At 41.6% G+C, this 12,439-nt stretch overlaps 1 protein-coding gene across 1 annotated transcript in view; it reads left to right on the forward strand.

The window, feature by feature from the left end:
* The window catches only part of KL (klotho), a 49,178-nt gene extending 36,876 nt beyond the window's left edge, over nucleotides 1-12,302 (forward strand). The window contains exons 3-5 of the mRNA XM_061993695.1: nucleotides 2,344-2,612; nucleotides 5,202-6,318; nucleotides 11,965-12,302. Of these exons, the coding sequence (XP_061849679.1) occupies nucleotides 2,344-2,612; nucleotides 5,202-6,318; nucleotides 11,965-12,302 (1,724 nt within the window). The remainder of the gene's footprint in view (nucleotides 1-2,343; nucleotides 2,613-5,201; nucleotides 6,319-11,964) is intronic.
* The last annotated feature ends 137 nt before the right edge of the window (nucleotides 12,303-12,439 follow it).

Consider the following 12,439-nt stretch of genomic DNA (forward strand, 5'->3'; position numbering starts at 1 on the left):
TGCCATTTAGGGTTGAATAGAGTAAATAAAGCTGTAATATAAAATAGTTAAATATTAATTAGAGCTGCTAATTGCTTGGAGATGTCTTCTCACATGGGGATCTAACCACTTACTCCAGGGTCATATTCACTTCCTTACCCTGTCTCTGTTGCAACAAATAAATTGATTGTTCCTTTAAAGTGGAGCATGTTGACTAAGATAGCAATGTAAACCCTTTTGTGCCACGTTGGCAAGCCAAGGGTTTAGGTCACTGTTTGAGGAGTTAGCTGGTAACTGACAGCTCAGGACCAAGATATTCTCAGATACATCTAAAGGCAAAACATAGACCCGTGGGCACCTTGCACATGGAAGCAGAGGGGCTGTGGGCTTCAGACACCTCACCTTGGTGCTGTGGGATTGCACAGCAGCAGAGTAGACATTCTAAAGGGTCTGTATTTGATGCTCATGGATCTGCAGTATTTCCTTGGACTGTTTCTATATTAGTGAGCTAAATAGAGCATGAGCTGAACTGCTGTGTAATTTTTAACCCAGTTCTGGCCTGCACAGTAGCACAGATCCAGGCATACTGTGGGGGATTGCTCAGGTCAGGAGTTATTTCCAGTGGGTAGTAGGGACAAGACCACTCAGTTTCAGAAGTGAGGACAGTTTAGGCACCAGTCAGCCTGGCTTGCACACCAACAGAACAAAGGAAAAAGAACCAAAAAAAAAAAAAACCCAGGACAATTTTCATTGTGGCTTTTCAGCAACATGCAGCCCGTGTGGGGAATTGTTTGGGACTTCCAGACATTTTGGAGCTTACACAAATTTCTCAAGTTGTTTCTTTCAGAGGTGACACTCAATACATTTTTAAAGGACTTGAGGAGAATTTTTATGAGGTGCTCAGGCGGTGTAGGAGGTCTGTGTGATGACTTAGAGAAGGAGTGAGATGCTGTTCAAAGAGAAATTCTCACTGAGACCGATTTATGAAGTGTACCTGTATTGGCTTTACTCTGCTGGTACAACAGATGTCATCACACATGCAGGCAGAGGTTAGAAAAACACTGGCATTTGCCTAACACAAAAGAATGATGCCTTTAGGATGAGAAGTGTTCTGTTTCCTTACTTATTTTCTCATGACCTCTGATAGACACTGGGCCAAATTCATTGCTTATTTAACTGCAGTTCATTTAATTGATTCCACCATGGTTACAGTCAGGAATCCATGTGGTCCTTCATAACTGGTTCCGAGGAAGTACATTAATAAAACCAGGAAATGAGGATCTTGATGTTCTGGTTGCCTGAAATAATGCTTTCAGTGTTACTAGGCTGGAAAATATTGTGTTCAGTCAGTACTCAGTTTGGGCTGACAGAAGATGGTGAGTAATAAAGATAAACTCTGCTGGTTACAGAGCCAAACATGAGTTCAAAAGAACATGTAAGAATGTGCTTAAATGCATTGCTGAATTAGGGTGGGTCTAATTATGTAATTAAAATAAGCACACTCCTTTGTGCTTTCCTGAAGCTGAGCCTTGCCCGGGAACATTTTGCTGAATCTCGGTGTTTAATACAACTAAACATGAATACCATTTGGAATCTTTAAATAAAACTGTAACTCTGGCAATACTAACAAATGCCAGTAGATCCTGATGTTAACCTTCAAGGCATGTGATGGTTCTTGCAAGTCAAGCAATTGACCTGGGATATTTTTCTTGAAACCCTTAAATATTTAAGCTGGAAAATGGTGTGCCATATGTAAAGACAGAATTATCAAATAAAGAGGATCTTCCTGCATTATATTATCACTTCTACTTAAAATCTGTGGTAATAAAAGTTCATCAGCACACTGAAAGTGTTGCCAGGTTTTTCTCAGTATGCAATTTGGGGAAGGAGAAAAAAAAAAGAATATAACTTCTGTGTGCATCCAGGGTAATGCTGCATTAGTGGCACTGAAGCTGCCTGTGAGCGAGCTGCAGGGCATGCTTAGCAGAGTGCAGGGCAGGGCAGTTACCGGCTGGGTCACTGCAAATGTTTGCAGTGCAGCGTGCTCTGCTCTGAGCCTGAGATTTGGCACGCCTCAGCAGCAGCACTGCTCAAACCACTGCTGCACTGCTTCTCTTTCTAAATCTGGCTTGTTTAAAGCCGAGCCAGGTGCCTCTGCTGCTCTGCACCGTGCACCCATGACCTGGCAGCTCCCTGAATGCGGTTGAAATATCTTCCTTGAACGGGCTTTGAGGTAGGCCCTGAGATAGTTATCTGACCTATTGCATTGTTCTTACCTGGGGATATGGCAAACGTTGCCAATATAGTGTAATCTACAAAGGAAAAATGAGCACTGTGATAAGTGTGGGTTTGTTCTCTCCTCAGCAATCCGGTATGATGGAGTTAATGTGTTTGGCTACACAGTCTGGTCTCTCCTGGATGGCTTTGAATGGCACAGGGGCTACAGCATTCGACGGGGATTGTTTTATGTAGATTTTCAAAGCCATGACAAGAAGTTGATGCCCAAATCTTCTGTCTTGTTCTATCAAAAGCTGATAGAAAAAAATGGCTTCCCACCTTTGCCTGAAAATCAGCCCATAGAAGGTATTTTTCCCTGTGGCTTTGCTTGGGGAATTGTTGACAACTACATTCAGGTGAGTCGGATGGCAAAGCTGACAGGCTGTCCAGCCAGATCAGTGCACAAGTTCATACGGATAAATTTGCTGCATAGAGTGTCTTTGCTGATATATATTACCACAGTGCTGCAAGGAGATGGGTACAAGGCTTTTGTGCCAAACCCTGTGCTTTTCACTGTTTTTACTAAACTTTCTGTGTGTGACTGAGGAGAAGCAATCAGATTGAGATAAGTAACATTTCAGAAAATGTATGGAAATTGAAAGCGGTCTGACACCCATCTTCTCTGGAAATGTTAGGTGATCAGTTACTGGAAGTCAGTCTTTTTCAAATGGAAGTTGATTAGATCTGCTGAAGTGTATTTCCAAATGTCCTAGTCTATAAAATGGGAAACACTACTGCTTTTTTTACATCCGTAATTTTAATGGTTACGTATTTGCCTGCTTTGATAGTAAATGTCTTAGAAAACTTCCTGAAAGCTCTTAAAACTCTACTGGCATGTGCTTATATATCCTGGTACCATTGTTTGACAGTTTTTATGTAAAAAAAAAAAAAAGTAAACAATATTAGATTTAGATTAAATTCCTATATTCCTTCTTTGTCCTTTTGTGCAGTACTGTGTTTGATGGAGGCCTACAATGCCCCTTGATATCACCTAGCTAGATCGTAGATCCAGTTCATGGCTCTCAGTCTTTATTTCAACTAAATCTGATTCTTTTGGAGCATCTTTAAAAAAAAACCAACCAAAAACTTCATAACATGAGTGAAATTGTGGCATAGTTACAGTCTCTTTAACAGTTTGACTCTGTAATTCTAAGATGCTGTTTTGGCTTGCAGGGCTTCTCTAACCACACTAAAGAGGTGTCGTTAAATTCAACGCTGAGGCTTGATCCAAGAACAGAGTTTGTAATTTTGATTTTTCCACAAAGACACAATCTTTCTTAAGGCTAGAGCATCAGGGATTGTTTGTTTTTTCTCACTCCAAAAGTAAGATCTAGCTTTGTTCTCTTGAAAAATACTACAACTTCCTTACCTGCTGCACCGATTTCCAAGAAAATTCAGCAGTCATTACCATCCTAGCTCCCTGATGGATTAGGGATTTGAAATGGAGTTGCTGCCTTTGGGATCGATAACAGCTATAAAGTTGCAGAGTCAGTCAGCCTGAGACGGTTAAAAAGTCCCTCCCATCCCCAAAACTTCCAAGGCTGAATATTTTCATTTCAAAAGGCCATTCAAACATTTTGTGCTATAAAGCTTAGGTAGTGTGATTTGTAGATGCATCACAGTGGAAAAACTCTTGTTGACATCATTCCCACAGTATTAGTGGCAATGCATGCTTTAGTAATCTACAAGGGACAATTCTCCAGAAAAGCAATTTCCCTCAGACCTGCTGGTTTTTATTACTTTCTTCTATAAGCACTGTACTGACCTCTCCGGAGAAAATAGCAAGCGATTTTCAGCAGCTTCTTTATACAGTCTGCAGAGCCTCAGCTACAAGTTGAACACTGGTTGTAGGCTGACACCTGCTTTTCAAACAGAGGGCTGGACAAGGAAATCTGAACTCGGGGAGGGGGAGAACTGTGCACCGAAGGAAAAAACAAAAAAGGAATAAAAGGACAAATAGACACCTGTGGTACCAGTATCTTGTAGTTTGGATCTTCCTCATGAGTGTTATGCTAGAGGTACGAATGAGGAGACTTTACAGTGTGCATTATTTTAAGTAATTCTTGTTTCTGTTTTCTTGTCCTTATTGTGTTTGTAATTTTCATTAAAAGGTGAAAGTACAATTCTGCGGGACCCTGAGAAGCTCTTTTTCTTCTGTGTTAGTATGTCATACAGGCAATTCTGACATTTGAAGCCTTAAAGGTTTACAGGAAATGCATTTATTGTTGGAGTGACTTTTTTTTTTTTAACTCAAAGGCCTGGAAAAACATTGATTCAGACATCAACAGCCTGCTGAAATAACTTGGAAATTAGTTCAGTATGAGTCAAATAAAAAGGATGTCTTTAGTAAGAAGAAAAAATTTTGCTTGTCAACTGAATTTGTGCTAAAAATCGAGTGCAGAGCATTACTCATCTTTCATCATAGTCAGGAAAAGTACTGAACACAGAAATGATGTTGCATTCATTATTTCTTTTGCTGCATTCAGGGAGTGATCTTGAAACTGAATCCACTGCCTGATTTACAATAGATACTCTCTCTGTAGGCTCTGCTTAATCTTGAAAGAAAAACATTTTAAACATTACCATAGTCTTTGCCGAAGACTTGCTTCTCTGTCGCAGGTTTAGTGCCTTGCCCCCAAGCAATCCCTTGTTTCCCATACAGACCGGAGTAAGAAGATACAAACACGGTGGCCGTTAGCATAAGCTTGTTTGAAAAGCTGGGTGAAAATGATACAAAGATTTGGTGCTTTTCTGATGTTGCATGTTAACAGAAGGATCATTCATTCATAGAAGCCAGAGATGTTATCACATCAGGTGGGAGAGAGGGGCTCAATGCAATGTTTTGACTTAGGATACTCCTTCACTGCCTTGTGCCTGGTGGTTATGATGTTCCCACCTACCTAGAACAAACAGCTTGAATCTGGTATGTTTCTTATTCTACCTAGGTAGACACAACACCCACTCAGTTTCTTGACTCTAATGTTTATGTGTGGGACGTTCACCAGACAAAGAAGCTTATTAAAGTGGATGGAGTTTTCACCTCCCAACGCAAGCATCACTGTGTTGACTTCGCTGCTATCAGACTGCAGATCTCTCTTCTGCAAGAAATGCATGTCACACATTTCCATTTTTCACTGAAGTGGTCTTTAATCCTTCCCTTGGGTAACCTTTCTCTAATCAACCACACACTTGTACATTATTATCAGTGTTTTGCTAGTGAACTTCTCAGAGTTAACATAACTCCTGTTGTTGCTTTATGGCAACCTATGGCTGAGAATCAAGAGCTTCCAGTTTCGCTTGCCAAGTATGGAGCTTGGGAAAACCCAGATACCATTCAGGCTTTTGTTGAGTATGCCAAATTCTGCTTTACAAGTCTTGGGGAACATGTCAAATTTTGGATCACAATGAATGAACCATCTGTGAAAAACTTGACATACACTGCAGGACACAACCTGTTGAAAGCTCATGCGAAGGCATGGCATCTCTATGACAAGGAATTCAGGAGATCTCAGAAGGGTAAAATATCTATAGCTCTTCAGGCTGACTGGGTAGAACCAGCTTGTCCTTTTTCCAGGAATGACCAAGAAGTTGCTGACAGAATTTTAGAGTTTGATATTGGCTGGCTTGCAGAGCCCATCTTTGGGAACGGTGACTACCCACAGGTGATGAGAGCGTGGCTTCGCCGAAGAAACAGTGTCGACCTGTATAATTTCCACCTGCCTTCGTTCTCAGAAGACGAAAAGAAGTTAATCCAGGGCTCATTTGATTTTTTTGCCTTGAGTCACTACACTACTACCCTCGTGGGCTGGGAGAAAGAAGATGCAGTGAAATATGACCACTATCTTGAAGTTCAAATGATCAACGACATCACATGGCTGCACTCCCCCAGCAGAGCTGCAGTAGTGCCCTGGGGACTGCGGAAGTTGCTCAAGTGGGTTAAATCGAAGTACGGTGATGTCCCAATTTATGTTTTGGCTAATGGAATTGATGATGACCAGAATGTGGTGCATGATAAGCTCAGAGTGTATTACATACAGAATTACATCAACGAAGGTTTAAAAGGTAAGGAACCGTGGATGGTTTATCTGTCACAAACCTCAGTATGAGTATACACTGTGTGGTAGAGTATGTGAAATTGTAAAGAAAGAAATCCTATGTAGAATACTCCATCAGTTAGATGTCATTACAGCATAACAGCTTTTTCCCTTTGATTTATGACTGATTTGTATCACTAAGCATCAGGAAGACTGACCTTGCACATATTCTGCATAAGAGAGTGGAAGGATTTTTTTGTTTTGTGGATTCCAGAAATTTAAGTACATGCTATGTGAATTGCTCCATGTGTATTTAGTCAGGTTTTTTTCTTATTGCACTTGTACTGTTGTTTTGCTTTGTTGCTTTTCTCCACTGATGTGCCTCAGGGCTGGGTATGAGTTCTGTTCCTCAGCTGTCTCTGTGTCTTATCCAACAGTGATCTTCATAATAATTCAGCTATCTACCTCATAATGCCATTTCCTGGACTCTTTCCTGCTTTCAGAACCCAAACCAGCCTTTGTCTCAAAGATTCATAAATTAGAAGGCAAAAAAGAGGCAGTTTGAGTCATCCTGTCATACAATACATGCTGTTTTTTAAGAACAGCGTAAGATCTGAATGAGATAATTTTTACTGTTGAAGAATCTCCTATATCTCACTGTAAGCTGTTGCAGTGGGTAGTTATTTACTGTTATTATATGTAAGTGTGTATATAGATATATGAAAATATTGCTTCTGGTATTAATTTCTTCAACTTTAAGCTTTTTTGTTGTGCATTTCCATGTATTTTACCTGTATAGGGATTCACAGAATCAGAAAATAAGCTATTTCTCATTTAACTCTTTCATAAACAAGACAGACAAAGCTCTTTGTGCCCTTACTATAAAACATCATTTAGAACCTTTTGATCATTAACTTTTTCCCATTTGCCAACATTCTTCTTGAGTGGGGCAAACTTAGACCTGGGCACTGTTCTTACCATAGCACACCTATATGTTGGCAGATATAACCTCTTACCCTTTTACTTCTCTCTTGTACATTGAAGCAGCCCACTAGCCCTTTTGGTCATGGCAGTAGATCGCTTACACAGACTCAGGGGTTATCTACTGAGAATTCAATCTCGATTACAGATTCTTGCCCTCATGGCAGAACTCCCTCTGCTGAAATATGCTCTGCTTGTTCTTTGACATCCTCACATTTGGTCGTCTTCAGATGGCAGTTGCTCGTTTGTGCAAAGCTTGCTACACAAGATAAATTATAGAATCATCAAATCATTTAGGTTGGAAAAGACCTTTAAGAGCATACTGTTGACTCATGTTCAGGTAGCTGTTGACCAACGCCTCCAGGTTCTTTTCCTCTGGGCCACTTTCCAGCCACTCTGCCCCAAGGCTGTAGCATTGCCTGGGTTTGTTGTGGCCCAAGTGTAGCACCTGGCACTTGACCTTGTTGATGTTGATAACAACTGGCCTTGACGCATCACTCCAGCCTGTGCAAGTGAAGAGCCTTCCTGCTCTCCAGCAGATCAACTCCTGCGTAACTTGATGTAATCTACAAACTTTGTGAGGATGCACTTGATCCCCTCATCCAGATCATTGATAAAGACGTTAGAACAGGCCTCACACTGAGCTCTGGGGAACACCACTGGTGACTGGCTGCCAACTGGATTTAACTCCATCCCCCACCACTCTCTGGGCCCAGCCATCTGGCTAGTTTTCCACCCATCTCAGAGTAGACCCATCCAAGATGTGAGCAGTTAGTTTCTCCAGGAGGATGCTGTGGGAGATGGTGTTGAAGGCTTTCCTAAAGTCTGGGTAGAACACATCCACAGCCTTTCCCTCATCCACTAAGTGGGTTGCCTTGTAGAAGGAGATCAGGTTAGTCAAGCAGGACCTGTCTTTCACAACGCCACGTTGACTGGGCCTGAACCCATGGTTGTCTGTCCTGTATGTGCCTCGCAATGGCACTCAGGATGATCTGTTCCATAACCTTCCCTAGCACCAAGTCAGGCTAACAGGCTTGTCTTTCCCAGGATCCTCCCTCTGGCCTTTCCTGTAGATGAGCATCACTTTTGCTAACTTCAGTCAGTTGGGACTTCCCCAGTTAGCCAGGGCTGCTGATGAATCATCAAAAGCGGCTTGCTGAGCACTTGTGTGAGCTCACTCAGTACCCTTGTGTGCACCTGTAGACTTGTGAGTGTCTAAGTGGTGTGGCAGGTCACACACCATTTCCCTTGGGATTATAGAGGCTTCATTCTGCTCCTTGTCTTTGTCTTCCAGGAGGAAGACAAGGATGTCCTTGGCATCCAGGAGGCTGGATGCCCAGAGAAAAACTGGTCTTACCATTAAAAACTGAGACAAAGAAGCATTAAGTACTTCAGCCTTTTCCTCATCCTTGCTCACTAGGTTTCTCCCCACATTCAATAAGGGATGGAGGTTCTCCCTAGCCCTCCTTTGTTGATCTATTTCTATAGAAACATTTTTTATTACCATTTACAACAGTAGCCAGATAAAGTTTTAATTGGGCTTTGGCCCATCTAATTTTCTTCCTGCGTAACCTCATAACCCACTGTGTTGTCTGCCCCTTTGCCAAAATGTCAGTCTCCTTTTTTTAACCTGAGTTCCATCCAAAGCTCTCTGTTCATCCAGGCTGGTCGTCTTCCTCACTGGTTCATCTTTCAGCATATAGGAGGGGACAGCCTGCTCCTGTGCCATTAAGATTTCCTTCTTGAAGAGTGTCCAGCCTTCCTGTCTGACCTTCAGAACCTGCTTCCAAGGGACTCTGTCAACCAGGCTCCTAAACAGGCCAAAGTCTGCCCTCCAGGAGTCCAAGGTGGTAATTTGCTTACCCCGCTCCATGCTTCTCTAAGAATCAAAAACTCTTATCATTTTGTGATCACTGTGTCCAGGATGGCTTTCCAACCATCACATCACCCACAAGTTCTTTGTGTGCTAACACCGAGCCCAGCAGGGCACCTCCCCTTGTTGGCTGCCTCACCAGCTGTGTTAGGAAGTTATCTTCCACACACTCCAGAAACCTCCTAGACTGTTTCCTCAGTGCTGTATTGTGTTTCCAGAAAACATCTAGTAGGTAAAGTTCCCCATGAGAACAAGGGGTAACAACTGTAGGACTTCTCCCAGCTACTTACAGAATCTGCCTCTTCATCCTGGTTGAATGGTCTATAACAGACTACTACCATGATATCTGTCTTGTTGATGTCATATCCCTAATCTTTGTGTTATTTGCAAACTATATGAGAAATAGAAATTTAATATCATTAAATATCTTAGTGCTAAAAGCCAGTCTTCATGACCACGGTAGAAGTACACCTACTGTGACACTTTCTATCCTGCAATTACATTTCTATGCTTAATATATCTATTGAAGACCAGTTGAAATCTGTTTTTCATGGGCTCCCCTTGACCTCATAACATTCTATTTTCTTCATTGAAGTGCCATATAATACTAAGTCACTTGCCTTGTGAAGTTTTAAGTATATGGCGTCAAACATCATCACTTTTACTGATCTGCTGATTTCATATAAAATATGGCAGATTAGTTTGACAAGATTTCTTTTTCATAAAGCTGAGCTGATTGGCATTAATCATATATATCTCCTGTAATTCTTATTTATCAAGCCTTATATAAACTATTCCCTTCTTTTCCCAGGTAGTGAAGGATGGCTGGCAGTTCGCTAATTTACCAGGTCATTCTGTCCACTCTGTCAAGTATTGGGTTTAACTTCCTCCTCTGACATTTCCACCTCTTTCACAAATTACTGAACATTGGTATCGAGTGCCCAGGAGTTCCTTCTCTAGCATTTTGAAGCACTGGCTGCATGTTTTACAGATCTGTAGTTAAAGCACATATCTTGGCTATATTTGGACTTCAATCTGTTTTTTTTTCTGCATTGCTTCTCCCTTTCCTACCACTTTAGACCATACCAGTTCTTGGCTCTTCTGTTTTTAAAGCATATATGAATATGGACTTTTCTCCCAGTTGCCGTTAGCCAGAACATGCCAGACCTGTTTCTTTACATAACTGATTTGTTCTGATCTGATACCAGTATCCCCTTCCAATCACTTCCTTCTCCTGTCTTCTGTCCAGCCTGGAAATAGCTCCTGTGTTTTCCAATTTAACCAGCACATGTAAGCCAATGATCTTTCCACCTTCCTTGTCATGAATGACTATGTCCTTGCTAACTAGCCATGATTCTTGCTGGAAAGCATACTCTCCCACTTTTGACACCATACAGTCCTCCACAGTGTTTGGTCCATCAGCAATACCAGCTTGTTAGCTCTCTTTTCTCCTCCAAACCTGGTATTGTGCTTTTGTCCATCTTGTCCTTACACAGGAACAAGCTCTTACCCTCGGCATCATGACTGATTCGGGTTTCTCTAAAACTTGCATTTTTTCTACAAGACCTGAGCATCACTGAATGAGATAGGATTTGGTACATGTGTGCTCTTGCCTTAAAGTTCCTCTTCTGCCTTCTTCCTCCAGTGGAGTTCAGGGACTGCACGCAGCAGTGTTTACGCGTGTGATGTTGCTCACCTGCATTGTTCCAGGGGAGCAAACACGTTTGTGCAGATAAATGATTCCAGGATACAGTACAGGACCCTTTGGACTCCGGCTATATTTTTAAGTGCTTTGTACACTATTTAAGTATATCTTTTGCCAACTGAAAACAAAGAACAGCAGTAACCATTTATGTAAAACACCATTACATCCACACGCAGTTTTATAAACACAAACTAATTATCCTGGGCAGCAGCTCTGTAAAAGAGCAGGTAAATATTATTTCATTTTACAGATGAAAGGCAGGTTAGAGGTGATAAATGTCTTGCGCGTGGCTGTAGAAAGAATTATTCCCAGAGGCATATGAAAATTCAGCAATTGTTAGCTTTTCAATCCTGTGTTCATCTGCTAGAAGATGTTGCTTCAGTTTGTTTAGAACAGTGATTTTGAGAGACAGAGTATTACACTTTGCATTGACTACTGTGGATTGGTTGATTTTGTCAAGCAGGACTGATGGCTCAAGGTTAATGTTCTAGCTGCTGGGCTTCTTACAGTAGCCAAGGTAGCGGAATGGATTGTGTTCTCAGTTTAATACAGGTCATGTTGGATCAGAAACTCGGGTCAATATCACGCAAGGACTGTGATTTGTGTAACCTTTCCACTTGAACTGGTGACATCCCAGAATGTCTTTTTCTCGTGTCACTGTGCTATGCTAGTGGGAAGTGCAGCCTGATGCCCCCTGTTCCTTGGACATTCTTATCAGGAGGTGCTCTGCAAGGGAGATGGAGCCATCAGAGAAACAGGCTGCAGAAATCCAGGTGCAGGAGCACCAAAACCAGTATTGTTTTATACAAAAGAGAGCCATCCTTTCATGATAGGCTCCGTGCTGATCATCAAACACAGTCATGCACTCACAGCTGTGTTTACCAAGCACAAGGAAATAAATTGGTGGATACTCACAGATCATACTGTCTGGCAAGGGCTGACAGTTTTTATGAGAAACACTTCATAAGTATATGTGTACCTTACCTTGTTTTGGGGAAGTGCAGATGTGGGTTTAACATCCCTGTTCCCCTACTTTATGTACGAGCATATGGTACTGCTCTTGAATGCCAAAGTGCCATTTATTTATGTCTTCAACCCTTTGTTTTCCTTTGCAGCTTACACCTTGGATAACGTTAACCTGAAAGGATATTTTGTCTATTCTTTTAATGACAAGACTGCTCCTAAATATGGTCTCTACAGTTATGTTGCAAATCAGTACGAAGCAAAGCCTTCTATGAAACATTACAGAGAAATAATCGACAATAATGGTTTTCCTGGTCCTGAGACTCCTGATTTGCTGTGCCCAGAAGAGGTTGCCTCGTGTCCTGAATGCCACTTCTTCCGAACTAGAAAGTCATTATTAGCCTTTATCTCCTTCATTTTTGTTGCTTTTATTGTTACTATGTGCTTCATTACATACTACTCCAAGAGGGTAGAAAGAAGGTATAAATAGAGCTGACCCTTTGAATACATCACTCACTGCCCTTTCTCTTGCATTCCCTTGGGAAATCTGAAATAAGCACACGTTGTTGTGATTGCTTCAGCACTAGGAAGGCATTTAAGTTGCCTGATACTGCAGGAGGTTGACTC

The sequence above is a fragment of the Colius striatus genome, chromosome 1 (genome assembly GCF_028858725.1).
Source record: "Colius striatus isolate bColStr4 chromosome 1, bColStr4.1.hap1, whole genome shotgun sequence".
Classification (NCBI taxonomy): Eukaryota; Metazoa; Chordata; class Aves; order Coliiformes; family Coliidae; genus Colius; species Colius striatus.